The sequence below is a fragment of the Trichoderma atroviride genome, chromosome 1 (genome assembly GCF_020647795.1).
Source record: "Trichoderma atroviride chromosome 1, complete sequence".
NCBI classification, from domain to species: Eukaryota; Fungi; Ascomycota; class Sordariomycetes; order Hypocreales; family Hypocreaceae; genus Trichoderma; species Trichoderma atroviride.
Window position 1 is genome coordinate 427,302 of NC_089400.1, and position 27,472 is coordinate 454,773.

General features: G+C 49.9%; 10 protein-coding genes across 12 annotated transcripts; 6 read left to right on the plus strand and 4 right to left on the minus strand.

Moving 5' to 3' along the window:
* Positions 1-2,974: 2,974 nt before the first annotated feature.
* Positions 2,975-4,399, plus strand: TrAtP1_000166 (uncharacterized protein). The gene is made up of 2 exons (XM_014091910.2): positions 2,975-3,408; positions 3,464-4,399. Exons 1-2 carry the CDS (start codon positions 3,148-3,150, stop codon positions 4,046-4,048), a joined length of 846 nt encoding a protein of 281 aa, XP_013947385.2. The 5' UTR covers positions 2,975-3,147; the 3' UTR covers positions 4,049-4,399.
* A 380-nt stretch (positions 4,400-4,779) lies between these two features.
* Positions 4,780-5,157, minus strand: TrAtP1_000167 (uncharacterized protein; the record flags this gene model as incomplete). The annotated part of the gene is made up of 1 exon (XM_014091909.2): positions 4,780-5,157. The coding sequence occupies one exon, from the start codon at positions 5,155-5,157 to the stop codon at positions 4,780-4,782; it is 378 nt and encodes a 125-aa protein (XP_013947384.2).
* Positions 5,158-7,601: 2,444 nt separating this feature from the next.
* TrAtP1_000168 (uncharacterized protein) lies at positions 7,602-10,874 on the minus strand (the record flags this gene model as incomplete). Its single annotated transcript, XM_014091908.2, has 3 exons — positions 7,602-10,131; positions 10,189-10,398; positions 10,468-10,874. The coding sequence occupies 3 exons, from the start codon at positions 10,872-10,874 to the stop codon at positions 7,710-7,712; spliced, it is 3,039 nt and encodes a 1,012-aa protein (XP_013947383.1). The 3' UTR covers positions 7,602-7,709.
* Positions 10,875-11,329: 455 nt separating this feature from the next.
* On the minus strand, positions 11,330-12,303 carry TrAtP1_000169 (uncharacterized protein). Its single transcript, XM_014091907.2, has one exon. It carries the CDS (start codon positions 12,070-12,072, stop codon positions 11,449-11,451), a length of 624 nt encoding a protein of 207 aa, XP_013947382.1. The 5' UTR covers positions 12,073-12,303; the 3' UTR covers positions 11,330-11,448.
* TrAtP1_000170 (uncharacterized protein) lies at positions 12,304-14,235 on the plus strand (the record flags this gene model as incomplete). 2 transcript variants are annotated; one of them, XM_014091906.2, is made up of 3 exons in its annotated part: positions 12,304-12,995; positions 13,051-13,162; positions 13,221-14,235. In XM_014091906.2, the coding sequence occupies exons 1-3, from the start codon at positions 12,846-12,848 to the stop codon at positions 14,066-14,068; spliced, it is 1,110 nt and encodes a 369-aa protein (XP_013947381.2). In that variant the 5' UTR covers positions 12,304-12,845. The 2 variants fall into 2 exon arrangements, with proteins under 2 accessions (XP_013947381.2, XP_065966543.1); XM_066110471.1 differs by having other exon boundaries at positions 12,695-13,162; positions 13,221-14,068.
* Positions 14,236-15,033: 798 nt separating this feature from the next.
* TrAtP1_000171 (uncharacterized protein) lies at positions 15,034-15,991 on the plus strand. The gene is made up of 3 exons (XM_014091905.2): positions 15,034-15,186; positions 15,249-15,340; positions 15,421-15,991. Exons 1-3 carry the CDS (start codon positions 15,079-15,081, stop codon positions 15,491-15,493), a joined length of 273 nt encoding a protein of 90 aa, XP_013947380.1. The 5' UTR covers positions 15,034-15,078; the 3' UTR covers positions 15,494-15,991.
* Positions 15,992-16,766: 775 nt separating this feature from the next.
* On the plus strand, positions 16,767-18,677 carry TrAtP1_000172 (uncharacterized protein). Its single transcript, XM_014091904.2, has one exon. It carries the CDS (start codon positions 17,154-17,156, stop codon positions 18,000-18,002), a length of 849 nt encoding a protein of 282 aa, XP_013947379.1. The 5' UTR covers positions 16,767-17,153; the 3' UTR covers positions 18,003-18,677.
* Positions 18,678-19,459: 782 nt separating this feature from the next.
* On the plus strand, positions 19,460-20,947 carry TrAtP1_000173 (uncharacterized protein). Its single transcript, XM_066110472.1, has 3 exons — positions 19,460-19,593; positions 19,917-20,401; positions 20,463-20,947. Exons 2-3 carry the CDS (start codon positions 19,969-19,971, stop codon positions 20,720-20,722), a joined length of 693 nt encoding a protein of 230 aa, XP_065966544.1. The 5' UTR covers positions 19,460-19,593; positions 19,917-19,968; the 3' UTR covers positions 20,723-20,947.
* A 1,421-nt stretch (positions 20,948-22,368) lies between these two features.
* On the minus strand, positions 22,369-23,251 carry TrAtP1_000174 (uncharacterized protein; the record flags this gene model as incomplete). Its single annotated transcript, XM_014091903.2, has 2 exons — positions 22,369-22,728; positions 22,952-23,251. The coding sequence occupies 2 exons, from the start codon at positions 23,249-23,251 to the stop codon at positions 22,369-22,371; spliced, it is 660 nt and encodes a 219-aa protein (XP_013947378.2).
* TrAtP1_000175 (uncharacterized protein) lies at positions 22,837-27,245 on the plus strand. 2 transcript variants are annotated; one of them, XM_066110473.1, is made up of 6 exons: positions 22,837-23,334; positions 23,584-23,801; positions 23,938-24,233; positions 24,289-25,503; positions 25,585-25,980; positions 26,088-27,245. In XM_066110473.1, exons 1-6 carry the CDS (start codon positions 23,296-23,298, stop codon positions 27,083-27,085), a joined length of 3,162 nt encoding a protein of 1,053 aa, XP_065966545.1. In that variant the 5' UTR covers positions 22,837-23,295; the 3' UTR covers positions 27,086-27,245. The 2 variants fall into 2 exon arrangements, with proteins under 2 accessions (XP_065966545.1, XP_065966546.1); XM_066110474.1 differs by having other exon boundaries at positions 25,585-27,245.
* The last annotated feature ends 227 nt before the right edge of the window (positions 27,246-27,472 follow it).

A 27,472-nucleotide genomic window follows, 5' to 3' on the forward strand; every position in this document is an offset into this window, starting at 1 on the left:
ATGTTGAAAAGTACTGCTACTTTGTAGATTCTGCCCAGCTCTGATATGGCGCCATTAATGCGCTGTACTTGGATCAAGCCAAATGTGCGTGATCTGGGATGACTTGTCTGGTGATGCCTCACGTCTTGTCGGCCCATTATACAGAAGACCGACCTTCTCCAAGCCGTCGCAGAAGGATTGCCAGATCTGGCGCCTTTGCCAATTCTAGTGCCGACAATCCTCTCGGCAGTCGCGTATAAGACCAAAAAGAAAAGAAGAAGGAAAAAAATCTATAAAAAGCCACATAGAGTAGCATCGCATCAAGTGTGCATTACATGCCGTGAGAAATTGTTACGATGTAGCATTTTGTCAAGCACATCTATTTTTTTCTCCCCTTGATGCTACAGTACCATACGAGGGTGACTCGGGCACCAGCAAAGGTACCGCTACATGGCAACAGCCATCTACACCCCGCCTTTTCGCTGGTACTGCTACAGGACCGAGTCGAGCCCAAGAAGCCCAAAAGCTCTAGAGGCTCTCGACCCCCTCGTATTCCAAAAATAATAGGGGGCATGATTGATAGGCTAGGCAGGCATTTAGATTGACGTGAGGCCCTGGCCGCTTTCCCTGTGCGTGTCAAAAGCTTTCACCTGACTATTCTAGCTGTGATCATCGTATTTTGGTTCTTGTTAAGCGATAGGCAATGTTTCTCTCTTGTCTTGGTTAACGTGCCCTCTGAATGTCTTGCCTTGGGTCTTTGTTCCTGTGTATGATTGATGTCTTTGACAGAGACTAGAACCCTCTTTTGACTTCCCGCAACGGGAGTGGACCCTGACTTTGTGATATCACACCGCATCACCGCCTCTTGGCGGCCCGTCCCAAGAGAGATGCCGTGTATGCTTCTTCAGCCAGAAGGAAGAAACGAAAGAAAATTCCACCTACTGTAGCCCACAGTACAAGTCTGTAGGTACTACTCATGCCTTTGCAGCAAAGCTCGCTGCCAGCAATTCGCAAACCATTCATCCAATGCAAGTCCACAGACGGCGCCATGTCGGAGAAAATAAGCGGGATCCATGCGGCCCCTCCATCAAAGCCATACGCTGGCCGCCTCAGAAAGACGAGCTGCCAGTCAAGACTTTGCAAAGTTGGGAAGGCGGTTAAACCGTGAAATCTCACGACGAAGGAACGTGGTTATGACGAGTTTGCCATTTTTTTCTTCTTTGGCGCCTGGGGTCAAGGCCCTCTTTTCACCCCATGGAGTAATCAACGTGTGACATGTAAGTGTACATTTGACATTTGCTCTTTTTGCGCATGATGGCCTGTCCAATTCTGTATTTTTGCCTGTAGTAGGTATCTGGGATCTGACTTGACAAGCATTAGCATCCGATCACAACAAGGAAGACCATGTGACTGAGTAAAAAAATTTCCTTCCTCTTTTTCTTGTATACAAGGTATGAGGCCTCGTTGAGCACAGCACGCTATTGATTACAATACGAGGGGCACCTTTTTGGGTCGGGACCTGCATTCGTTCATTCTGTGTCGCCACCAACACAGCTTGTGGCTTGGCTTCCGTAATAATGGGCGCGGCAAAAAGAGGCGAACAATCTTTTTTTGGAAACAAATAGGGCCTGGCTATTGTCTTGGATGTCGTCACGGTTCGTCAACAAGGCTACCTAGATTTTGATGGGCAGATGAGCTTTTTTTCTGCTTTTCATTATATTTTCTTTCTTGGATCTTGATTTTTTGCCATCGCGCGTGGGACACGGTGCCACAGCACTGTGGGCTTAAGCGATGATCTACGCTTGGCGCGGGAATTTCGACGGGTAAAATAAATGTGAATGCGCACTGTGGTCGCGGCGAAACGTTGCAGTGTAAGCTGGGCAGGTGCCACATACTCGAGCCATAACCGGGGCGCATTGTGAGCTATGACGTTGATATCCGCCAATGACAGCCTGGAGCAGCTGTCAGCCTGCCAAAAGGGGCTTAGGCCGCTGCAACTCCAGCCCCGTCCGCCATGGAGGGAAAGAAAGATTGAAGCAAACCAGCAGACAAATTCGGGGAAAGCGCAGGCTGCTGCCCACTAGCCACACCTGATGCGATGCTTTCAGCGAATCGAAGGCCGGCAAAGCTCGTATTGCCTTGTCTCGCCATCTTTTTTTTTTCGCTGCATCTTTTTCCGATTTTCGTGTGGCGCTGGTGCTGCCCATGCGTTGCTGCTGGAGCCACAGCTTGTACGAGCCCATTTGCTCATTGGCGCTCTTTTTTTCTTATCCGTGGCAGAGGTCGAGCCACACGAGGCCACAGAGGGTGGCTGGCTGGGTACTGGTACCTGCGCAGGACTTGCACGGGCCCTGCTAGCGGTGGACTGAACGCAGACTCAGAGCTACCAGCCGGGTATGGACGAGGTAGCGCTACTCAGCTGCCCGGGTGCTGGGGCCTGGTGGAACGACGCGAAAACAAGATCCCTGGCTAGCACCGTCAGAGTTGGGCTACAGCGCTTTGCAAGGTCCCTCTGTGCGCTCATGCCAGCCTGTACAGGCAGAGTAAAAGGGTACATGTTCTGGGAAGAGCTGGGAAGAGCTGAAGAGGCGTCGTCTGCTATTGCTGATCTCGGCGTCATATGGAGAGACGCCAAGAGACTGCGGCCGTGCTGTCCATTGTATGGAGTAGAGACGAATCTGTCTGTCTAAGCTAAAAGCATACGAGCGAGTGTCTTCCAGTACTGGTACCAGGCCGGACTGTCGACGGGGCTAAAAGGGGAGACCTTGTCTCTGTATGGAGTCCACAGAGGAGCGCCCAATGTACAGGTACCACAGCGTCAGTCCCTGGCATCCCAACCCTGGCAAAAGTTGCCGCCTCCCTGCATGCGCCTTGCTTGGGTTGCTGGGAGCCGGAATCATCCACACGCTCGTATCATGGCCAGACGGTGTGCTGGACGGGCCTTTCAGGTATATAACATCACGTCGTGTCCGCCGCACACCAGCTGGGCCTCTTGTTCTTGATCCATCCCCAAGTAATATCAGAAACTACACTCGCTAGTTACGCTCAGCTTGCGCTGTACTCTCGTTCAACAGCCACTTACACCAACAACCTCATCCGCCTAATATCTTAATATCACCCTCACCACCTTTTATTAATATTCATATACAACACACTCAAACACCCAAAATGAAGACCGCCGCCATCTTCCTCGCCGCCGCCGCCCTGGCCAGCGCCCAGGCCCCTCCCGAGGGCACCAACAAGGTCAACTGCGCCAAGCCCAACGCCAACTACTGCCTGTCTGGCGATATCATCATCCGCTGCGACGCCAACGGCATGGGCACTGCGGGCCGCTGCTCCGACAACGTTGCCGGATACCCTCCCCTGGGCGGTGTTGCCGAGTGCTGGCAGAGCAGCACCACCTCTGGTGACGCCGCTTGCCAGAAGAACGTACGTTGACCTCCTATAACCGTGAATATCAACCAAGAAACTAACACGTCCATAGTGCGTCGTCTATGCTCAGCCTTCGGCCTTTACTCTGCCCGCCTCTCAGTGCCAGCCCAGCGCCGTCATCACCGCCACCGGCACCGGCACTCCCACCACGCTGGAGACTGCCGTCACCTCTGCTCCTCAGACCTCAGCCCCGGCCGGCACTGACACCGTTGTCTACACCACCACCGTCGTCAACGGAACCGTCACCCTGACCGTTCCTTGCACCACCGCCGAGGCCACTTCCGTCACCGGCATCGTGATCCCTCCCCCCGACTTCTCCCACCTCTGCTGCCTCCAACTCTACCGTTGTGATCCCCCCCCGTCACCGTTGTCACTCCTCCTTCCGGCACTGGTGCTCCTCCTCCTCCTGCTGGCGGCAACCAGACTGCTCCCGCCGGCTCCAACACTCCCGTCGGACCTACCACCACTGGCAGCACTCCCCCCGTCCCTACTGGCGGCGCTGTTGCCAACCGCGCCACCGGTGCTCTGGTCGCCATGGGTCTCGTCGCTGCTTACCTGCTGTAAGCGAGTCAAGGGCCAGCTTTATACATGTTTATATAAAGCTTCCGTTCTGGAGTCGCGCAGTGTAACGCTTTAACGATGAGGGGATTTTTCGGAGCATTTTTCAATGAAACGTCTGGGACGCACGAAGGGATAACGATCATTACAATTAATCTGGGGCGGCATTTGGAAACGTCAGCAACGTGTTTTTGTTTTATTTGCCATGCTTTCTTCTTTTCTCTGCGAAATGTTGTATATATAACGCGGTAGCAAGAAAGAAAAGTACTGAGCCGGGGGGAAAAGAATGATGAGAGAGGATTTTATATACCTTGGGACGAATAATTTTGGGAGTTTGAGATTTCTTTTTACACTTAGATGCTAAAGTACCATATACCCCTCCTTTGCATGTGCGAAATCATGCCTTTAATGGAAACTTATCTTTACTTTTAAATTGGCTCAGTTGTTTTTAGTATTTTGTGCTTGAATTAAAGTGATGATTATTATAATATTGACGCCGTCTGTGCTATAACTAAGATGTGCTGTCAGGCTAAAGCTAAAAGATAAAAATTGGATATCAAAAGTGTGAAAAGAGACATGCTGTTGGAACAAAAGAGAGAGAGGAGAAGAAAGTATCATTGATGCAGTGCCCATTTCTTCGAATTCATCACCCACAGCTGCGGCGCCTCACCTTTGCCCGTGTAAACGTAGCTCAGATACAGCGCCCACCGGAACATGGCCTGCCGCAGCATCTCCTCGGTCAAGTCATGCATGCCCACAGTCCGTCCGAAATTCCACGCCGCCAGCTCCTCCTCGGCAGGCCCTGCATCGCTATCCTCCGAGTCTTCGCTGTCGCTCCACGCGCCATCCACAGACGACGCTCTCGAGGAGCAGGGCGACGTGGACGGACAGGCCGTTCCGCGCAGCGCCCGGTGCATGGCGAAGAGGAAGCTCTCGGCGACGGGGAGGTCCTTTGGGACGGAGCAGCCGGGGGGACCAGATTGCCTTTGGGCGGCGGGTGAGGTCGGAGGCGATGCGCTCAATGGTGGACTTTGCGGTGGTTGGGTCGATGAAGGTGGCGAGGACGGAAAAGGTTGATTTTGCGAGCACGTCGTTGAAGGCGTGGCAGGTGAGGCGGGCGGATTTGTAGTCGGTGGGGGGGAGGTGGGTGAGGATTTGGGAGACGAGCTCCAGGGGGAGGGAGTCCATGGTGTTTGGTGTTGAGGTGTGTGAGTGAGTTTTGAGTGTATGTAGTCGTTCTGTATAAGTTGTGTTGAGTTTTATGTGTGGTTGGTTGATGGCCTTCTTTTTTGGCTTCTGGCTCAATTGAGTGTTGTAATTCGATGCTGGGCATCAAAGGAGATTCATAAAAGCATCAAGGCTTGAAGATTTATAGCATGTAGTCATGGATTGTGAAGAGCAAAGGAGAACAAAGTCAATGCATGGCATGCATGTAATACGGAGCTGCAGAAAGTGTCAAGGCTCAGCAGGAAAACCAACCCTTGAAAGACGGCTGCCCCCCAGGTATTTATCACCAGCAAAAGCATCATAAATAGAAAACGTTAAAAAAATATGGGGGACCGCTGGATCCAACCACGCCATCCAAACTAAACAGGAATAATGTGGTCAGATAATCAACTCCATGAGCTCCACGGCTATCTCGTGAGTGTCACCCTCAAGGTCGCCCATCAAGGTGGCCGGACCACCCCCAGCAAAGCCGGGTATCGATACCGGCGCAGATCCAATCTTTGCGGAGAGGAGGGAGGGGGGGGGCATCGTCTCATTTTTGCCAGTTTTGGCACATGGGCCCCTTTTCTTTCTGCTTTATCGCCCCCTCTCCTGTGGATGGAGGCTCCTCGGAGGCATGCATCTTTTGGACCTGACGTGAGACTTCGCACTCGCTAGTGCTTGGGCTTATTCTCTACTTCTATATAGCCTAGGTACCAACGAGATGTTTTCATTCAAACTAGTTCAAGCCTCGTAAGGGGACACCCGCAATATCCACGGAACAATGGTAGGTGAATGGCCGGATACAAAACTAAAATTCACTCTCACGCGCGGAAAAAGATGGGGATGTTCTGATGAGTTTTGATGAGTCAGGGCGTTGGTGACTGCTTAGGGCTGACGGCTTGGAGCCGACTATTTCGATCTTCCGAGGTCTTTGTCGCTGACGGTGGCCCGTCGTTTGCCGTTTAGCAAAAAAGCCGAGCTGAGCGGCTTTGCAATATTTTGTAATCATTTTTTTACAATTAATAACCGGAGAAAAAAAGAGGAGTGTTCATCCCTCTTGTCAATTGATCACCAATGTTTTGATCTCGGCGCAAGGGAACATGAAGAGAGAATCAGGCATATCGGCCATGTGTCTATTTCCCACGAGTCAACATTGACTAGCACAGCCGCCATCAGGGACCCACGCTTCCTTCGATCAAAGTTGCCTATTTGGAAGCCCTCCCCTCCATCAATTGACCAAGAGCGGGCACTAGTTTTCAGGGAATGCGTCCCTCCTTGGCTTTGCCGGTTCTCGGACTGCAGGCACATGGCAGTATACGGTTACGGAGGAATAGACAAATAGTAAAAGTACATCGCCGTGATGTCGATATAATTCCAAGTTGCGCACAAGCAACTTTCACACAAGTCGCCATCAATGATGATTCTTTCGCAATCAACGACGGCTTGCATGGCCTTGAGTGATAACCCCGCGTTCCAACGGAGACAATGACTCGTGAATTCACCTGGTGACTTGGAAAGCACGTGAAGAAGCAAACGGCAATTGTGACGAGGGAAATTACAGGATCAAAAAGGATACTTGCCCGGAATCGGAAACAAGTTACTCTCTTCTATCCATTCTTTGGCTTTTCTTGTAGCCACTTCGCTATTACGTGTCTAACGGCGCCACAAACCAAGCTACTTACTATTCCTCCTCGGCAACTTTAAACATCACGCCGCAGTGGCCGCGCAGAAGCAATCGAGGAGGATGGAACGGATGGTAGGGCTTAGTTTACGCAGCCACCTGGATTCATCGGCATGGCTGGACTGGCCTTACTTTATTGAGAACTGGAATGCGTGTCGTGTGAAGTTGGTTATTTGTGTTTGTATATGGCGGCGAAAGCCACCCCGGATTACCGAGGATCCACTCTCGTCCGCGGAGTAGAACGGAAGCAATGGGAAATGGGGTATCCATTTAAGCGATGGGCACAAGGGAAGCAAATCTGGGGAAAGAGTCTTTATGGTAGTAGTACTAGTAGTTGTAATCATGTTTTACAAGCAACGCCTTTGAACGCATTAATGGCTCTCTGTATGTACAACCATCTCTCTTTTCTGTACACATGTGTATTACCTCAGATCTGCATTCTAGCTTGACCTACTTCAACTTTTTATTGAGAGCCTTGAAAAAAGCACATGCTCACAAGATTACATGGCATCTCGCGTATCTCGCTTGCTGCTTGCCACCGCCAGAACAGACTTTCTGTTTTAGAAGCTGAGTAATTGGGGGCTCTACGCTGTTTGTCTACGCAACTATTTACCCAAATAGGTGCTATATACCATCAAAAGAGCAACAAGGAATCAGACATTTTGTGTATGGATCACCCAGTCCAAGCATATAAAGGACTGGACTCCCAAAGACTGCCGTGATTACCTGTCTTTAATAGGTTGTCTGATATGCTAGTTTTAGAACGAGAAGCCCTTGTTTGGTAACGTAGTCTGACAAAAGTCTATTAGATGACGTTTCAAGCTGATTGGACATCTAACAATCTATACTATTACGTCTTCAATTCCTCTTGTGTGCTAATATCCCAAGTCTGGTCTTGTTCCCATCTTCTTAGAGTTTCAACCTCACATACAGTCTCTTCGTTCCCTGGACCTGCAATCTGCACCAGACGAGAAACAGCATCGCGTAAGAGCTCCAATGCATCGTTGAAACGGCCCTGTTCTCGGTATATGTACGCCAGATTGGCCATGGCAGTAAGTGTGGTAATATGTTCATCTCCCAGTACCCGTTTTCTTGTTTGTAATACCTGTACGCATAACGACTCCGCCTCGGTTAATCGGCCTTGCATTTGGTATGCGTAAAATAGAAAGACCATGGCGCCAAGTGTATCAGGGTGCTCATCTCCTAGCATCTTCTTACTTGTCTCGACAACCTGTGCATATAGTGACTCTGCCTCTATCAATCGACCTTGCTTTTGGAGGATAGCCGCTAGATGTTTCACAGCAATAAGCACATTAGGATGCTCATCTCCTAGCGTCCTTTTTTTTGCCTCCATCACCTGAGTTACTAATAACTCTGCCTCTGCTAGTCGCCCTTGTCCCTCGTACGTATCTGCCAGGAGAGATAAGTCGTAGAGTGTATCAGGATGATCATCTCCTAGCACCTTTTTTCTAGTCTCCAACACTTGAGTGACTAACAACTCGGCCTCTGCTAGTCGCCCTTGTCCCTCGTATGTATCTGCCAGGAGAGTTAAGCCGTATAGTGTCTGAGGATGCTCCTCTCCTAGAATTCTTTTCGATATCCCCGTCGCCTGTAAGCATATACGTTCCGCTTCTGCGTGTCTGTTTTGACTTATATATGGAAATACCAACCTCATCATATACTTCAATGTCTTGGGATGCTCGTCTCCCCATATCCTTTTTGACTTCTCAATCATTTCCACAAGCAACGATTCCACCTCCGCGTATTTATATTGCATCTGATATAAAAGTATAAAGTGAGACATTCTTTCCAATGTTTTTGGATGCTCGTCTCCCTTTACCCTTTTTGACGTCTCTACCACCTGCGAAAGTAGCAGCTCCGCTTCATCAAATCGAGACTGTTGCTGGTACGCTGAGGATAAGAGATACATAAAACCCAGCGTTCTATGATGCTCGTTTCCTAGCAGTCTCTTGCTTGAGTCAAGAGCTTTTTGTGCGGTGCTCTCGGCCGCGACGTAAGCCCCAATCGCTTTCAGATAGAACGAGGCTTTTCTTGATAGCTCGTACCAATTAAGAATACCAGGCTCATCCGTAGGTTCTTCATCCATTAGAGGCTTTATATGAGGAAATAAAAGCTGGCATGTCTCCCGTGTCCCAAATACTCCCTCTGGGAAGTGTTTGGCACCAAGGCTCAAGAATAGGGATTTTAGGCGCGAAAAGTTGTTGCCATTGGACTCTAGGAGCCAAACTTTGGTGCAAAACTGCACGAGAGCATGCATATCACAGAGTCCAGATGTGGTGGATAATCTGATGAGGGAATAGCCTCGGAGAACGTCCAAGTCATCCTCTAAATCTTCATCCAGATAGTCATATTCCGACTCTTCATCCGACTCTTCATCCGACTCTTCATCCGACTCTTCGTCCAATTCTTCATCGTTGTCGAAAGTCATATCTTCAAAATCCGAGGTATCAAAATTGTAGCCCGACAGCATGAATTCAGGAATATTTTGTGGTTGAAAGAAGCTCATAAGTAACAGCAAGTTGACTGCTGTTGGCCTCTCAAGCTGAATCTGTTCAAAGGTTACCTGCCACGTAACTACCACAGAATTGGAGACATCTTCGCGCCGCCGAAGATCACCAGCGTCTCTATTCAAGAGACTCTTTTTCTTTTTTTCGCTTTGTCGAAATTCATCCAGATATGATCTGATTGAGACGCGAGGTGCACGCCGGTTGATGTATGCAGCTGCTTGATTCACGGCAAGTGGAATGAAATTCAAGGCACGAGCGAGATCTATAGCTGCGTCTTGTTCGATATCTTGGCTCAATTTGTTCTCGAGAATCTTCAGAGCCTCGGAGCCATCCATTGTAGGGACCTCTTGGATAGCTTTATGACTACCAGTCAATTTTTCTGCCACGCTTCTATTGCGCGAGGTGATGATGATTTTCCCATTGCCTGTTTTGGGCAAGTAAGATGCCAAAGGTTCCCGCCCATCTTCTTCACTCTGGCTCTTGGAAGGGAAGAACGTCTCCATTTCGTCGGCATTGTCCAATATGATCAACCAGGGCGGCGCTTCTGCCCTTTGTAGCCAATCGCGTACAAGGGCAAGAACGTTGGTGTCTGGGTCGTGACGATCAGGAAGTTTGAGTGCGTTTGCAAGCGATCGGTACGACTCTTCAAATTTCGCCTCTGTACCGCCATGTACCCAAAACACGTTGGTCTCAGGTGAAGCGATATGCACTCTATAGGCAAACTCGATGGCGATTTGAGATTTCCTTTCACTCACTTAGCTTAAGATCTTTGTCGTATTGAATCGGCAGTGAATAGCTTACCCAAATCCACCCATGCCAACCAGCGCTAATCGACGAGCTGGACTTGCATTATACTGCTCATCGAGCCACCCTCGAAGGGCTGGCCGATCTACAAAATCTGGATCACGGGGAAAAGGTATGATGAAATGGGGTTTAAGATCCGTTGATCTATTTTCGGCCGATTGGAGAGATAGATCATCGATTCGTTGGTTGATATCAAGAAGAAGCCTTCTAATGCGGGCATTAGCTGTTGTTTCTACTATAGGTTATGTATTAACTGGGGAGCGAGCTGTGACTTACGTCTGGTCGATCTGCAAGATGGCTGTAATTGCCTCTCGGTATTCGACAAGAGAAGCAATAACGGCTTCAACGTCGCCCCTACTGAACGGCCATTTCGCCGCGCGAAGGCCAAATCTTCGCATTGCCTTTTGCTTCGTATTAGGCTCAAGTTGATCCCGTAGCCGTTGAAGCTCAGTCTGACATTTCTGCAGCGGGTCATTGAGTTCTCGAGATGCAGATAAGGATTGACTGTTTGGATGCTCGAGGAGATGGTTCGCTTGACGTAGAGTCGTCTCCAGACTCTTGAGCTGTTCTTTGAGGCGTTCGATCTCGCCTCGAGCATGAGCAACATTGACAAAATACTTGGAACATAGTGTGATGATTTTGGCAGATAAATCGGCAGCGACAGTCACGCTCGCAGACTCCATGATTTCCTGTGATTGATGCGATGTTGTTTAATTCCAGTTGACGCAATTGCATTCGAGATCATGCTACGCCCAAACAATTAAGCGCCGACAAGGCTGGGCTGAGCTGTATACATCTGCACGTGATTGCCACTTATAGCGAATGATAATGACTTCTGTCCCACGCCAATCCTACCTGGTAAACGAGCATTGAGGTTTGTTATCCACAGTCAATGTGCATGATGATTAAATCTGCAACTGCTATCGGCCGCCATTATGTCCATGTAAGCGCGCGGGTAAAACTAGGCTAGCTGCCCATGAGACAGTTCGACTTTGTGTAGGATCGTCTAATTTGATGAATTGGCATTGGAAACTTTTATTTTGATTCACCCTGGGATAATAATTACTATTCAATTCCAAAAGAAACACCTGGCTATATTGTGGGTAGAGTAGTTGATCTTGAGGTGCATCAAATGCTTGGCAGAAACAGTCATCATCATTTCAGTCTATCTTTATGTAAACGCGAGATATAGCATCCACTAAATACAACGACATATATTTTATCCTTATAACAAATGCCATCAGCCCAAAGTTTCCTCTACTCAACTCCCTCAGTCTCCTGCTCAAACCACTCCTTCATGAGCCTCATCCTTTCCGTCCTCTCCCGCGCCATCTCCCTTCCATAGTCCGTCTTCATCATAGACTCGAGCTTCAACAGCTTCTCTTCGAAATGGCCAATGGAGTCATCCAAGGCCCTTCCCTTGGCTCCCCCAAAGGTAAAAGCTCGGCCAATGCCCACCGCTCCAATTGCATCAAGTCGATCGGCGTCTTGCACAACAGCGAGTTCCGGGTGTTCTTTAATAAGCGTCTGCACGTGCGCAAGGTCCTTGATTTCGCTCGAATAGCTAACGCCAAGGCAAATTGTTTGTATTTTCTCTGCCAGGGCCTCGGACGCCCCAAGAGACGTTAAAGTGGTAAAGACCATGCGCGTGGCGTCTTCTCCGGGCTTGAGGTATTTTCTATCGCCTACATCGTGCAGCAGTGCAGCAAGAGTGACAATATCGCGGTTCGTGTTGGGCACATGTGCCTGGATCGTCTGTGCAAGATGCACGACGCGCTTGATGTGGCTGTAATCGTGTGATGGATCATAGTTGGACATGTAGACCTCTATGTAATCGGTCACTTTGGCAATGAGCGCTGAGTCCACGGTGAAAGAGCTCATTATGACACTTGAAATGATGGAGATTGTGAAAGCTATATGCTTTTGCCTTTTTTTATGTCTTTGCTAGTGAAGCAGTGAACGGAATTTTTGTTTTCTTTCTTTCTGTTCTTCAATATATGACAAGATTGTGTGTTGCGGGGCCAATATTTCCTGTTTGCCTGCCCAGCTTCGCCTGCAGTCTGACCAATTTCCCGAAACCTGCCAGCTCAGTGCTAAAACGCAATAGAAGTTTCGTCAGTGGACATCGGGTGATTTTGGTCGGTATATATATATTTTCTTAGCGCTCAATACACCATCTGAGATTCGTCTGCATCCCTTTTGGGCTGGCCGAAAGAGTGAGTCAGCCGGTAAGGGTTCACGTGATTTGGTCTCTTGCAACACGCCCGCGGCACAATGAACCTCTAGACTTGGAGAGGAATCAAAGCGATGCCCTGTCAAATCATGCATCAATATAGGCTGTTTGGTGAGAAAATTGGTCCATCAGTAGACTCATATCCATGAAAACCACTTTTCTGCCTCTTTATGTGCTGTACAGAGCACTGGGGGAAATGCCCATCTTCAATACTGCCTAAAAGCAGGCAGTCGGAAAAACCTCGGCTATTCGTTTCGCCGCCCAGGGCACCCTAGCCGCACTACAAAAGCGAGCCCACAAAAACTCGCCCACAAAAAAGATTGCTCCTTCAGAATCTGGTGGATCACTTTGCCGTTGCACCAACTCCATTCCGAATCATTCTAGCCATCAGCGATCTAGCGTGGGTCGAGCTTCTCAGACCATGGCTAGCCTTGATTTTACTCGCCTGATGACTTCTGGCAACTTTTCGGATCTAAAATTGGTGTGCCAAGGCAAAGAGTTCAAGATCCACAAACTGGTTGCCTGCTCTCAGTCGTCAGTCATTGCGACAGCTCTCAAGGGAGACTTCAAGGTAAGCAATGACGGCGCGGCGAGCTTTGGTGAGACAGGCCCTGAACTTGGAGTAGGAGGCACAGTCCGGAATCATCACCATTGAGCAGTTCGACGCAGAGACAGTCCGGCGTATGGTAGAATACCTGTATACGGGAGATTACGATCAAATCAAAGCAAAGAGCAACGGTTCGTCCATTTCCTCACAAATTGTAGGATTGGGAAAATTCTAATAATGGTTACACAGCTGCTACTACTGTCGCTCTTACGACGCCCACCACTGCAGCTAGTACCGCATCTAGTACTACGCCCAGTACTGCAGCCAGCATCACGCCCAGTGCCGCAGCTAGCATCACGCCCAGTGCCGCAGCTAGCATCACGCCCAGTACCGCATTCAGTACTACGCCTAGCACCACACCCAGTGGCGCATCCAGTATCGCACCGAGTATCACGTCCAGCACAACTCCTGCTCTATTAGTTACCAATGGCACACTACAGCATGTGCAGGTGAATGCAATTGCCGACTACTACGAAGTCCCAGGCCTTGCTCAGCTAGCAAATCGAAAGATCCAACAAACTTATCTTGCCAGCTGGGATCTCAATGCCTTTGTCGCCTCAGCGAAAGCCGCTATTAATGACAGTGGCGATAAGTCACTGCACAATATGATGGCGCTTTTCACAGCCCAAAAGCTGAAGGAACTACTCAGATCTGGTCAGTTGCCTAGTTTAGTTGGCGACTTTGCTGCCTCAGTCCTGGCATATCATGCTCATCTGCTCGAAGCATCCCAGCGAGAGCAGAGCCAAGCTGCTGTGCAACAACAGCAAGAGGCCCAACAGCAACAAGCCCAGGCCCACGTCGCCTTGCAACAGCAATACAATGACCTTCTAGTTGAGCGCCAGGCTGCAGAAGCAAGAGCTACACGCGTTATTGAGAATGTTGGCAAGCTCGTCAGTCTATCAAACCACCAGGAATGTTGTCGGAGTATTAGTTGTGGAGAGGACTTTGGAAGCTACATTGAGGCAACTGGGGACCCTGCTGAGCCGACGTATATTCTTCGGTGCTCTTGGTGTCACTGTAAGCATACTACAAATTAGATGGGAGTGGAGACGTTTGTTGGACCGGGATATGGAGACGTTTGTGAATGTAATTCTACAGTAGCATACTTGTTCGTCTTTGATGACATGCTTACCCGCCGGCGCTAGAGTCGAATCACATTTGACACTATTAGGCAGCTGACGAATAAAAACACCTATGGCAAGTTAATTACGAGTTGAAGGCTGTGGTGATGTATCTCCATTCTAGGCAGAACACAGTAGAGGAGGGGGAAAAGCAAGGGAGACACAGCATGGGACCACAAGAAGAAGAGACCAAGAGCATGATTACAACTACGGAGTACGATGGGTAGTGGTAGTACGTAATACCTCGTAGCACGGCCGCCATGATGGGCCGCAGGAAGATGCGATGGTAATGGGATTCCTTTCTCTCCGTGAGGATGGAGTGGAGATTTCGCCTGTATCGTACGAAGAAGGGAAACTAAACGCCGTTAAACGCAGCTACTTGTTTGTTTCTTGTTTCTTGCTACTGCCTGCGGGCCATGCAGGCAGAGAATGCGACGGCGGCCATGAAGAGAATGCATGAATGATCCATGCATCCAACCAAGCAGCCAATGCCATAATGGCCTCATGTTCCGTACAGGCAGTACCCAGTAATTAATATTTCATCACGCTTAGGTCGCTTCTCATGCGGCCGCGAGGGGGAGATGCGGATGAAGCCGTGGTTGGCCTGGTTAGCCGGCCATAGAGACCTGTTGGGCGGCCGAGCCATGAGGTGGTATCGTCGTCACATCGCTGCTTTTATGGAGTTTTGAGCTATCAAAGGCTAGAGGACAAGGATCGTCTTCCTTTGCTGGTGTATGTAGCTATAGAGGCTATGCAAGTATTGCATGCTTCTGAGCAGCTTCTGTAAACGCATAGCTTCCATAGCCGACATTTAACCGGATTGAGCTTGGTGGGGCGGTCAAGTCGTCTGGCCTCAGTCGCGAAACTTTCAGCCTTGTGATAGCGTGCCTTGTCCAAACCCTGCGAGCCAGACTACGACCGACAAGATGAGCTTCGTTCCTGTCAACCCGCGGCCTATGCTGCAAGACCTCGTCGACAAGACGGTGCTGGTCCGCCTGAAGTGGGGAGAGACGGAGTACAAGGGAAGATTGGTGGTGAGTTGTCGAGGCTCACTCCCCTGCCCAGGATGATGCTAACTGCGCGTTACTACCCCTAGTCTATTGACAGCTACATGAACTTGCAGCTGTCCAATACCGAGGAATACCTAAACGACAAGCTGACCGGCGAGCTGGGCCAAGTCCTCATTCGGTGGGTGCTGCTGCTGCCATGGATGGCTACGCTCCATCCCTCTTCCTACTTTGTCCGTAGGTCCTAACGTGCTGAGATAGATGCAATAACGTCCTTTACATCCGTGGAGCCGACCAGAAGGAGAGCGGTGGAGATACTAGAATGGAGGACTGAGGAGAGAATATTCAAGAGAACAGACTCTTCCGCCTTGAAACATTTGGAAACACGGCATTGAGGGCTGATTTGCTGTTGGGTGGGGGCGGGAAAGCGTGCACACCATCAGAAGGCATTACTCGTGACAATTTTCACGATGGGAACGAAACAAGACGGGTTCACTTCGATACCTGCAACCAAAAGAATGATATACCAGAGCATACGCAGACAAGATAGGGGAAGCCACCATTACTGAAGGCGCCGTCTCGAAATATTTAGCTATTCATCAATCAGCATCGATCTTTTCTCGGACCGATCTTTCAGCTTTATTATTGTCTGGAAGAATGCATGTTACAAGTTGGAATACTGGCGGCACGTGCCGTGGCAACAAAACGCAACATCTGCTGGCTATCCGAGTGTTTTATGCTGGAATAAGCAATGATGTGGATAATATCTTGTCCTGGCCTTTGAGCTGGGTGTATGAAGCCGTGCCTCAACACTACCCTGCATTCTTTCAACTTTCTCAACGGCTTTCCTGGCCATCTGCACTGACTCTAACATCTAGCTATGTCTAGGCAAACCACATGGCCCCGTTATATACATACTGACCATTTCTAACCCTGGACCACGCATATGAACCAAGTGAAGCTTCGAATATTGACGCTGTTGGCTCCACCGCCAAAATGTGATTCAAAGCGGCGTCTGCAGCTTTAATCCCCATCCAGGATAGCATGTTTATGTTTGTTTGTTCGCCTATATGCACTCGTCGGCTGGATCAATGCTACCTCGATCCACCCGCAAGCGCTTCAGCGAATCATGGACAGCTCGGCCGTACACGAAAAAGGGCGCTGGCGTGCGCAATTCCGGCTGCAGCCATCCCACGGGCCAGTAGGAGCGAGAAGAAGCCCCGCGCCCTGGATCGGGCGATCTGCAGGTGACGAGACTTGACGGCGGCAGCCCAATCAAGCGCCGCGTTTAGACGCCGGGCGGTGCTGTGGATGGGCGCCACAAAAGATGGTTAACCGCCCAACCCCTGTCCGCGATGCATGCTTGGACCGGGTCTTTGCCGCGCTATTGGCCCGCTGTGATAGACACATCCTGGGTCAAGGACGAAGAGGTTGCAGACACGACGCATTTGCCTTGCTTCTTGTGTCCTAGACCAACAGGCAGGATGGACTTGGCCACTCCAGAGCGGCCGCTGTCATCGCGGCCTCGCCCTCTGGCCCGCGCTTCTCAAAACATATATCAAGGCGACCAACACCCGCCCATTCATTCCTCTTTTTTCTTGTTCTTCAGCAAGTTCTGCCAACCTCAAATCCACCTTTCTGTTTTTTCCCCCTTGTTTGTTTTTGTTTTTTGTTCTGGAGCTGGTCTCCCTCTTTACTTTCTAATACTATCTCGTTTTCACTTACACCAAAAAAAACCTTCAACTGCCAATTACACCAAAACATCTCAGTTGCCGGTCAGCTTGAGACGAGATAATTTTTCACACTGATTTTTTTTTTTTTACATTGCATGAATTTTTACGCATCACGTCACCTTAATTGATACCCCCCTAATAAACAGAATTGTGGATTTCACTTGCTCGCTGGCGAACAACACCAATTTTACCTCTAAGAATCACTAGACCATCTACAACGAGCATCTCTCTAATCACAACAACTTAATAACCCTAATCAACATGTCTTCCATCCAACTTTCTTTCTCTCTCCGCGTCTCCTCTGGCGTCAAGACCGTCCACCTTCTCGGCTCTTGGGACAACTACGTCGGCCAGCTCCCCCTTGCCAAGGACAAGTCCTCAAAGTCCGGCACATGGAAGGGTACCTTCAAGTTCCAGAACTCCACCCTGGAGGCTGGCAAGCGATACTGGTACTACTACATCATCGACGGCTACCACGTTGCCCACAACCCTTCCGTTGAGTCCACCACTGAGCCCACCACTGGCCGAGAGCTCAACATCCTTGATGTCACCAAGGATGGTTCCGCCAAGTCCTCACACAAGTCAAGCAGCAAGAGCTCTTCCAAGGACAAGGACAGCCGCTCTTCCCGCCACCGCTCTTCCCTGACTGTCGACATCCCCAAGGGCCGACCTCTCTCCGTCTCTCAGATCAAGGCCCCCAAGCCCATGTCTCCTCATGCCACCAAGCACATCCTCGAGTCCGACTACTACGACAACGAGGAGCTTGAGGAGCTCACTGCCCGCTTTGGCAGCGCCGGCCTCGAGGATGTCCTCACCGACTTCAGCACCTCTCCCGTCTCATCCAACGGCTCCAGCCTCTCATACCGCTCCGACAGCTCCTCGCCCAGCTCCTCGCTCTCTGGCTACAGCACTCCCAACTCCGACTGCAGCTCATGCACATGCGAGCGCTATGGAATCACCCGAAAGGGTGAGCGTGTCAAGATCGACTGTGGCGGTGCCCGATGTGGCTATGACGACAGCTCTTCCTGTGCCAGCGATGCCAGCGATGATGAGTACGAGTACGAGGTCAACCCCGCTGATGCCCGCCGCAACGGCATCATTGTTGGTTGAGAAACTCAAACTTTACTTGAGGATAAGAGAAAACAGACCAAAGAGAAAAGGTCAACATGTTGATTCCTTACGACTGAATGACTGCTGCATAATGATCCTGCAGCGTCTCCTCAGCTCGGTAACACACATTTAATGTTGTTGTGTGGTAATACATATACAAGCACACTCTTTTGCTTCTATATAGATTTTCCCCACCGTGCCCTCTGGGGCGGATCATACAGCACGCCAAGCTGGTCTTGGTGTGATGGAGCTATGATCCCTCACCATGGCGCGTGTGATGACCATTGGGTCGATGCTGCGGCCCCTCGTCGGAGTAACCTCCACGAGTAGCTTGTTTTAATGATTCTTGAGCACTTTCCCTATCAAGAGCTTCGGATAGGCGGTACCTGTCCCACCCAAGCTCTTGGTATTTAGCCAAGACCGGAGTATGATTCACCCCCCCTTTATCTCTTACGGAGGAAAAAGGGGGGTGGGTTTCCAGCTCTGGACAACATTTTCACGACAAGGTCATGGATGTGGCTTCGGGGTTCAGGTTATGTAAAATGAACCCCGGGCTAGCCAAAGAAAAAAAAGGTTTTGAGGATGTGGAGGGTTAGGCAGATGGTAAAGGATTACTGCCGGGTTAGATACTTGTATTAGATGACTATAGTGAATCTAACAGATCTGACTGATGAGAATAATTTATCTGCTGCTTTGAGAATGTGATGAACTTTATTGCGTAGAAGTGGCGTAGTCGGAGCATCATTAGACTGGCAAGTTGTTTCGTGGTGCGAAAATTCTAGAATACTGATTGGGGACACGGTCTCTACTGATTGGCATTCATGCGGCCATATTGTTATACGTACCAAGGGCGTTTTATCGGCAGACTAGAGATATTCAGCGCACTGATCTGGTACAGCATCCAATTCCTCTAGTCTCTGGCGCAAAGCCTCAAACGCCGAAGCCAGCTCAGTACAAGTGTTTGCAGTATCTATTCCATTTATCGTCAGTTTTCTCTCTTCCCAACAACGATACCTGCAGAATACCTACGCTTGATCTCTCCGAAAGAAGGAAAGTTTTCGCTAGCGGACGCATCCGCTCACGCTACGGATGAGATTCTCAGCCATAAAGAATTGAGGCGGGAGCATCCGAAGAGCTTATCGCGAACCTTGAATACGAGCGCTATGAATAGACATTAGCAACCTTGAGAGATGGTTATCGGTCCGTCGGTTGTGTCATTGAATTTTCGAATCGTAAATCTAGAACAAATAAGTGGATAGAGAGCTTGTTTTAGATTTGGGACGAATGTTGAAAGCGGTCGTCTCAGCGAGGACAGTAAGGTTGAGTGCAAACTTTATAACGCGAGGGCTGGGTTTCCGGGTTTCTGGTCTATCTGGCCTTTCTGATCTGTGACTATATAATTGCCAGTTGCCCCTCTGCCATGGTTGAGATTTTTCTGTTTCCTTTTTGCTACTCATCTCATTATTTCTATCCCTCATGTTACTTACAATCTTACAAGCATTCTTGTTTATATTATTTCTAGTATTTTTATTTATATCCTTACTGATACCCGTATTCATATACCTACTCGTATCCTTACTCGATAACTTAGGTACTTATATCCTTACCTACATCCTTACCTACATCCTTACCTACATCCTTACCTACACTCTTATACCTATATCTTTACCTATATCTTTACCTATATCTTCACCTATATCTTTACCGGTATCTTTACTGGTATCTTTACTGGCATCTTTACTGGTATCTTTACTGGTATCTTTACTGGTATCTTTACTGGTATCTTTACTGGTATCTTTACTGGTATCTTTACTGGTTTCTTTACTGACATCCTTTCTATTTCATATATCCGTCCTTTAGTTTCATTCATAACCATCAACCGCCATAATCTGACACGGTAGCCATTGCTCCTAGTACCTCAATAAGTCCTTTCTTGGATACCACTCCCTGTTTCGGGATCGAGGCCATGACTGCTGCCGGACAAGAGTTGTCGAAGGCAGCTGTCGCTGCGACAGATGGTCGACGGCAAAGCGGGAGAGATTCTTCCAACGGAGAATCCTCCAAAGGAGAATCTTCTAAAGGAGAATCTCCCAAGGGAGAATCTTCCCAGGGGGAATCTTCCAAAGGAGCATCTTGGCTGCGGCTGGGAAAGGGGAGGGGAGAGGCACGGGGTACGAGGCGAAGTTTATTTTCGCTGTACCAGGAGTCCTTTTACGAGGAGTCAGAGTCAGAGGCTGCATTCGAGATGGAGCCTTTGACTCTTCATATAGGAGACAAGGAGAAGTCTGACGACAAGGGGAAGAAGAAGGCCGACAAGGGGAAAGCGGTTTACAGGGATCCCTGGGTTGCGCACAGCCAGGGTGTCAGGGTAGAGAAGAAGCGACGAGAAGTCGAGCCGAGTAAGTTTGTGGCTTCCAAAATTGTTTTGAGATTCTTTTGAGGCTGATGCAAGATGGGCAGAGAAAGACGAAGGCGACGCTTCGGATCTTTCGAGCGCCTTGGCAAAGCTGAGGCTTGACTGTGACGAGTACCAGGAAGAGCGGGAGAAGGAGCAGAAGAAGAAGCAGAAGCAGAAGCAGAAGCAGAAACTGGAGCAGGCCAAGAGAAGACGGGCACGCCCTAGTCCTTATCACGAGGCGGAAGACGGCTGGATGGTGGTCAGGGAGGACCTGGACGTGTGGGACTTTTCGGAGGAGGTTGGCCATGTACTGCCTGAATGACAGAGGGAGCTCGGCAACTACCTTAAAGACGCTGCCGAGCTCTTTTACTCTGCTGGCAAGTTTGCGATGATGGCATCGCTGACATCGCGGCTTGGGCGGCGCGGGCGGGGGCCGTTTATATGAGAAGATTGGAGCGATGGAGGCTTTTGGATGCTTTTAGATGTGGGGGAGTGCAATGATACCCCTTCTTTTTGTTATGAGAAAGTTTGGCCAGCTGAATTGAGGCTTATTGTATCTTGAATATACGTGTGTGTGTGAGCTTAAGAGAGGGGTTTGATTACCAGGCTTTGACTAAGTGGATGCATCCACGGACAACGACGGTTATCGCGTATGCGAGATGCCTCACTTGTGGCTGAGATTAGGCTGGAAATCGCTCTTACTTTGTTGAACTTGGCCGCCATTGTCGGATTAGTTGCTCGAATGGCCATCTATAGAGCGCCTTGGTGACGAACGCAGCGTTGGACGCTCTAATGTGCACAGATACGTTTGTAAAGGGACACATCAGGCTCTGTCACAGCACCATGGGTGGACATGACTGAGTTGTGGGCTGACGTAGATGGCGAAAGCAGCCGTTCTGGCGATATGGACGAAAGCGACGCATGATGGTGAAAAATGAAGATGGCTCACGGGTAAAGAGAAGTCTAGCCTACATGCAGATGGCCTTCCTGTGATTATACCTCGTACATGTATTTGACATGTCATTCATTTCAGATAATGGGCTGAGAATTACTACGATTACATTTCATAGTCTATGCTCTGTTGCATTGGATGGAGTGTCGTGGGATTTGAGGCTGTAGCCTCGGGCTCAGCTAGCTGAAGCCCCGAATCCCAGGCTCTCATCCGACGAGCTGACAAGGCTAATCCGTACTCGTATATACACGTACCCAGGCTAGGACATCAAGAGAAATTGTCCAGGGTGGTGTTTGGGGCTGAAAACAAACAATAAAGACAAATGAGCGCCTCAGATCTACGCCCATTTCCGCATCAATGGCGGCATTGTTTACCCCGAGCCTTACGCCCATGACTGCTAGCAAAAAGCGCCGGCATCTTTTGGGGTCCATCTTTTGGGGCCGTTTGGGGGCCTTCAGCTCGCAACTATTCAGCGGCTAAACCGCATGGAGCCCGGGCTTGGGTCGGCCCTAAGAGTGGCTCAGGAACGCCGTTTTACTTGTACTAGACGCATCGGGCTCGCTAACCGTTGGACAAGAAGCCGTCTTGGCTCGTGCTGTCTGAATACAGTGCCTACTTGTCAATTACATGCGAGGGAAAAAAAATAGAAAGGAAAAAAAGGCTGAGACGCTGCGAATCGTGGTGCTCTTCGAGAGGCAGAAAGTGGGGAGTAGATGCAGGGAGCAAAGGGCTAAGAGACCCGAGTCTGACATGTCACTTTCCGAGAGGCCAGCAGATGATCCTGGCAGCGAGTTCTAGATCGAAGAGACACGGCTTGCGGTCTTGCAAAGTACAGCAGACGGGTGATGCAAGATTCCAGTAACTGATATGGGACATAAGACTAAACAAGTGGTGCCTTGCCAGCGTATACGACCTGGAAGAGCTGCAATAGTGCGTGTACCGACTTGTAGTGGCATCAGCCGTAGCGCACAGCTTCCAGCTACCTGTAGGTACTACTAGTAGTATTTCTTCTTCTCTCAACACCGCATCATGCGGGCGTCCTTGTCCGAGACATTGCCGGGCCTGGCCTTGATTTGGCGCTGTACGGGAGATTTCCATTCGCTGCACAAATGAGTTCGGTGATGGCTCCTTGAGACATGCATCTTGAGAGGCGGGCCAGCAGCATCATCACCGTCATCCACCTTCGAGTCTCGCTTCGCCTCTCCCCACCCGACATGCGTCCAGGATGCCGTACAAAGTACAAGGACTGCCGAAGAAAACACAGAAAGACAGTGAACCCAATCTGCGTTTCCGATTGGCGATGGCGGACAGGGATCATCCTTGATGCCGTGGATGGTGAACGGGTCGCGAGCCTTGCGGCGCACATACAGCCGCCTCTGCACTAAATGTTGGTGGTATTATTGCCCCCTTTGATTGCCATCCACCAGCCCAGACGAGACGGGGCTCCTGTGCCGGCCTACCACAGGCGCGGCCAGCCTGTCAGTCAGTGATGGCGCGGCGAGGTTACAGGGGACGAGAACAGAAAGCTGACCTGACATCAATCGCCGCTGTCCCCTCTCGCTGATAGATTGCCCGTCAACCAGCATCCCCGGTTCTCACCTCGGATCCTGGAGCCGTGCCAGCGCCCAATTGGTAATTGGGGCTAAATGTCTTTTCCATGTGGCTCACGGCGCCGGCGTGCAGAATACTACAAGTAGAGCCCGCGACTGGTTTTGTGCGCCGTCGGCTCGACCTGACTTGCTGAAAAATCGGCTTCTGCGTCTGGTCCAGCTGCGGTGCATTGCTCGAGCTGGTTTTTATTTCCTTTTCCCCCGTAGACGGGACACGGGGAATACACACGGATCCCGACTGTTCGCTCCCTCTGTCGGCGGTGAAGATGTCTTGCATGTGCGAAGCCATTGCAGCCTGAGCTTCTTCCTCATCGCCAGCTTCTCGACATCGCCATGTCCTGGCACGGGCTCCTGGAGAGGGGCCTCACGCTGGTACGTCCCGTCGCCCTGGCGTTGCGCCCCGATGTGCAGATGCAAATGCAAATGCAAATCGACCTGCTGGAGCCGTTATGCGGCCGCCATCTCGCTTCTCTCCGCAGCCCACAGCCCACAGCATCGCCAGCTGGCGCTGCATCTTGCGAGCTGAAGCGGGACGGGGCCTCTGGGCTGGGGGCCGATTCACGCCACCATACCATTGATTGACGCTGTGCGCCGGTTCTTAGCTAACTTTTTGTCCTGCAGCCCAACGACACTCGAGTCGGGTCTGGTCGCGACGGCTCCAGCGGTGGTACTCTGAGCACGGCAAACGGCAACAAGACGGCGTCTCTGTCTAAGCTCGGTGCTACCTTTGCACCCGTGGCGATATACATGAGCATATGCTTGACCTGTTTCATCTTGTTGCGGCCTCGGTTCAAGCGGGTTTATGCACCCAAGACGATACCCAGTCTGCGATACCCAGAGTAAGGGCTCCCCTTCTTCTCCTGTCGTTTCGACCTCTTTGACGCTTGCCTCGTCGTATAATTCCTTCTTTAATTCTTGATTCACAAAATATATGCACTTTATTGGTTGTTCGAATCTCACGCAAGCCATCTTTAGAAAACCTACTCCTGAGCTGCCCTCTGGCCTGTTCAATTGGATCAAGCCCTTTTACCAGATCCCAGACACTTACCTTCTCAACTATGGCTCCCTCGACGCCTACTTTTTTCTTCGCTACCTCAAGGTGCTGCGGAACATTAGCCTTGTTGGCTGCTGCATCGTGTGGCCAATCCTCTTTCCGATACACGGCACCGGCGGCAATGACCTCACCCAGCTCGAGCTCTTGACGATTGGCAATGTCCTCACAGGATCGGCAAAGCTATGGGCTCATGCCTTTGTTGCCTGGCTATTCTTTGGTAAGGCGTTGTTGGCAATTGGTCTAAATCATGTCTACTAACATACGCTTTGCAGGATTTACGCTGTTTACAATTGTGCGAGAGTGCATCTACTTTGTTAACCTGCGCCAAGCATATCTTTCGTCGCCCTATTATGCTGATCGACTCTCGTCCAAGACAATGCTATTGCTTTGTGTGCCCAAGCCTTACCGCGATGAAGCCCGACTTCGAAAGCTCTACGGCGATTCGGCGAAGCGAATCTTTATTCCACGCACGACGAAGGAGCTTGCAAATTTGGTCAAAGAACGGGAAGAGACTGCTATGCGACTAGAAAAGGCCGAGATCACTTTGATAAAAAAGGCAAATGCGGCCCGCAACAAGCATTACCGCAAACATCCGCAGTCTGCCGGCGTGCGGCGTTGGTTCACAACAGGGCGTGATACCCGAACTTTGAATGGACAAGACATTGGACATGGCAAAGACGTGTCATCATCGCATAACGAGATGAGCACTGTAGACAGTGGTGAAACTGTTCGACAGTCCAACGAGCCGAGGGAAGCGGTATTATCTGAAATTCACATTGTGCCGGATATCGAACTTCAAGACTACGTCAACAACGTCCAAGGAGGCAAAGACGTCGTGACTGGTAATGAAGAAGAGGAGGTGATCAAAGCCGAGGATCTGGATTATGTTCATCCTTACGGCCTAGGAGACAACTTGCCAGACGTGAGAGGCTCTGTCGCAGCCCTGTGGATATCGGCTCAAGACAGACCACACCATCGACCCATTGGCAACTTTGGTCGTCGAGTCGATACGATCAAGTGGACTCGCAATAGACTCAAGGAGCTTAACAAGGAAATCTTTCAATTACGACGTCGAATCCGGAGAGGCGAAGCCGACCCTCTCCCTGCTGCCTTTATAGAATTCGATACCCAAGAGGCTGCTCATGCCGCGCAGCAGGTTGTGGTGCATCATTTGCCGCTACAAATGGCCCCGGGACTGCTTGGAATTCGCCCAGAGGAGGTCATATGGAAATCCCTTAGGATGAGGTGGTGGGAACGCATTATTCGCCGTCTCTTGATTCTGTGTGGCATCACCGCCGCCATCATCTTTTGGTCCATTCCTGCAGCCTTTGTCGGCATCGTTTCCAACATTGATTTCCTGACCAAAGAAGTCCCTTTTCTTCATTGGGTCGGCAACCTACCTAGTTTTGTGAAAGGTGTTATTGGTGGTTTCCTCCCGCCTTTTGCATTGTCTGTGCTCATGGCGCTGGTGCCAGTGATCTTGAGAAGTAAGAAATCCCCTCCCCTCCCTTCTTTTCTTGGCTATAACGTGAAATGTGAACCAGAACTAATCGCTGCTCAACTTGTAGTTTGTGCTGCACAAGCTGGAATTCCTTCTCTCGTTATCGGAGAGCTCTTTACGCAAAATGCCTATTTTGCCTTTCAAGTCGTGCAAGTATTCTTGGTCACAACCATCACTTCCGCCGCCTCGGGAGCACTTCAAAGCATCATCGAGAATCCCCTCGGCATCCAGTCACTTCTCGCACAGAATCTGCCCAAGGCATCTAATTTCTACCTGTCATATATTCTGATCCAGTGTTTGGCTACTGGTGCAACCGGTCTCCTGCAGGCGTTTTCGGTTATTCGCCATGAGATTGTGGCAAAAACATCTGATGTACCAAGGACACGCTTTAGAACGTGGCGCAAGCTTCGACCTGCTCGCTGGGGTGGCATATTTCCTGTCTTTACGAATATGGGTGTAATTGGTACGTTGTACACTCTTGGTTTTTTCTCTCTACCGATGTTAAACCATCATCTATTCCGTGCCCTTATCCAAAAGAAGTTTCGGACTGACCATGAATATTTCCGGCAGCACTTTCATATGCCTGTATTGCGCCATTGATTCTTGTATTTTGCGCTGGCGGTATGGCATTCATGGGCATGGTTTGGAAATACAACCTGATCTATGTTTTCGACACATCAACGGATAGTAAAGGTCTCTTCTATCCGCGTGCACTACAACAGCTGATTATCGGCCTTTATCTGGCACAAATTTGCCTGATTGGCCTATTGATTCTAAATAAGGCGTATGGACCTATGGGGCTGGTCATTGCCCTTTTGCTTTTCACGGGACTCATTCATTTCCTGCTGAGAGACGCCATATCGCGCCTGATGTGGAATCTACCACAAACACTGGCACTGGAGGAGCAGATCCAAGAAGAGGAAAAGATGAAGCTCGCCGCTGAGAGTGACACTGGAGAAGCTGACGGGAATGATGCCGGCGGTGCAGCTGCGAGCTACTTTGACATGGAACAAGGATTTGGCGAAGAAGAAGAAGAGCCCGATACAGAGGACACTGACGAAGACGATCACCACGTGGTCGCCAACAGGGGCCTTGAAGGCGCCAGCAGTCTCCGAATGGCTGTAACGGCATGGATCAAAGCTGCTGTTATGAAGAAGTTCAACACCGAGGCAGGCAAGTATGGAATTAACGAATATCTTAAAAGGACATTTGCTTTTCTAAGGAATGGGGATGGAGAGGAGCCGCCAGGATTTCTCATCCGGTGGTTGCACCCAGAGGAGCACGAAGACTTTGTGGCATTACGCAAGCTGCTTCCTCAGGAAGAACGACCGCCAATTGCATATAGACAAGGAGACAAACGTGCTACGTATGAGCCTCCGGAACTCTGGGAACCGAAGCCAACTCTGTGGATTCCAAGAGACGAGGCGAGAGTGAGCAGACAGGAGGTGGCACATACTCGTCTTTCCACGCCGATATTTGACCGCGGCGCAGAACTGAGCAAGTCTGGGAGGATCGTTATTGATGATATTGATGCGGCTCCATTTGAGGAGCATAGGCGGCTACTATAGCGAGCGAGTTGACTTTGTTTCTTCTACTACTGTATCGGCATTGTGTCAAAAGCTGTGTAAGTTGCTTTACTTGGAGTAGTTGCTATACCCGACCACGCTGATAGGGCGCGTGGCCACTGCTATATTAATGTAATAATGAACCTCTAATAACATTTATTGTACAAATCTGCTTCCAATGGTGGCTAGTTTTACTTATAACCTCTTTATGTGGACATGCTCCGATTACTGCTTGTCGTAGCCAGCGCCACAGCATTCCGTTATCAGCCACACAGCAGCTCCAATTGACCCCACTACGCTTCAAGCTCCAAAATTTCTAGGCCTCGCAGATCTTTAACTGACATCTGCAATTGTGTTTCCTCACATGACAAAATATTCCACGAAACCCAT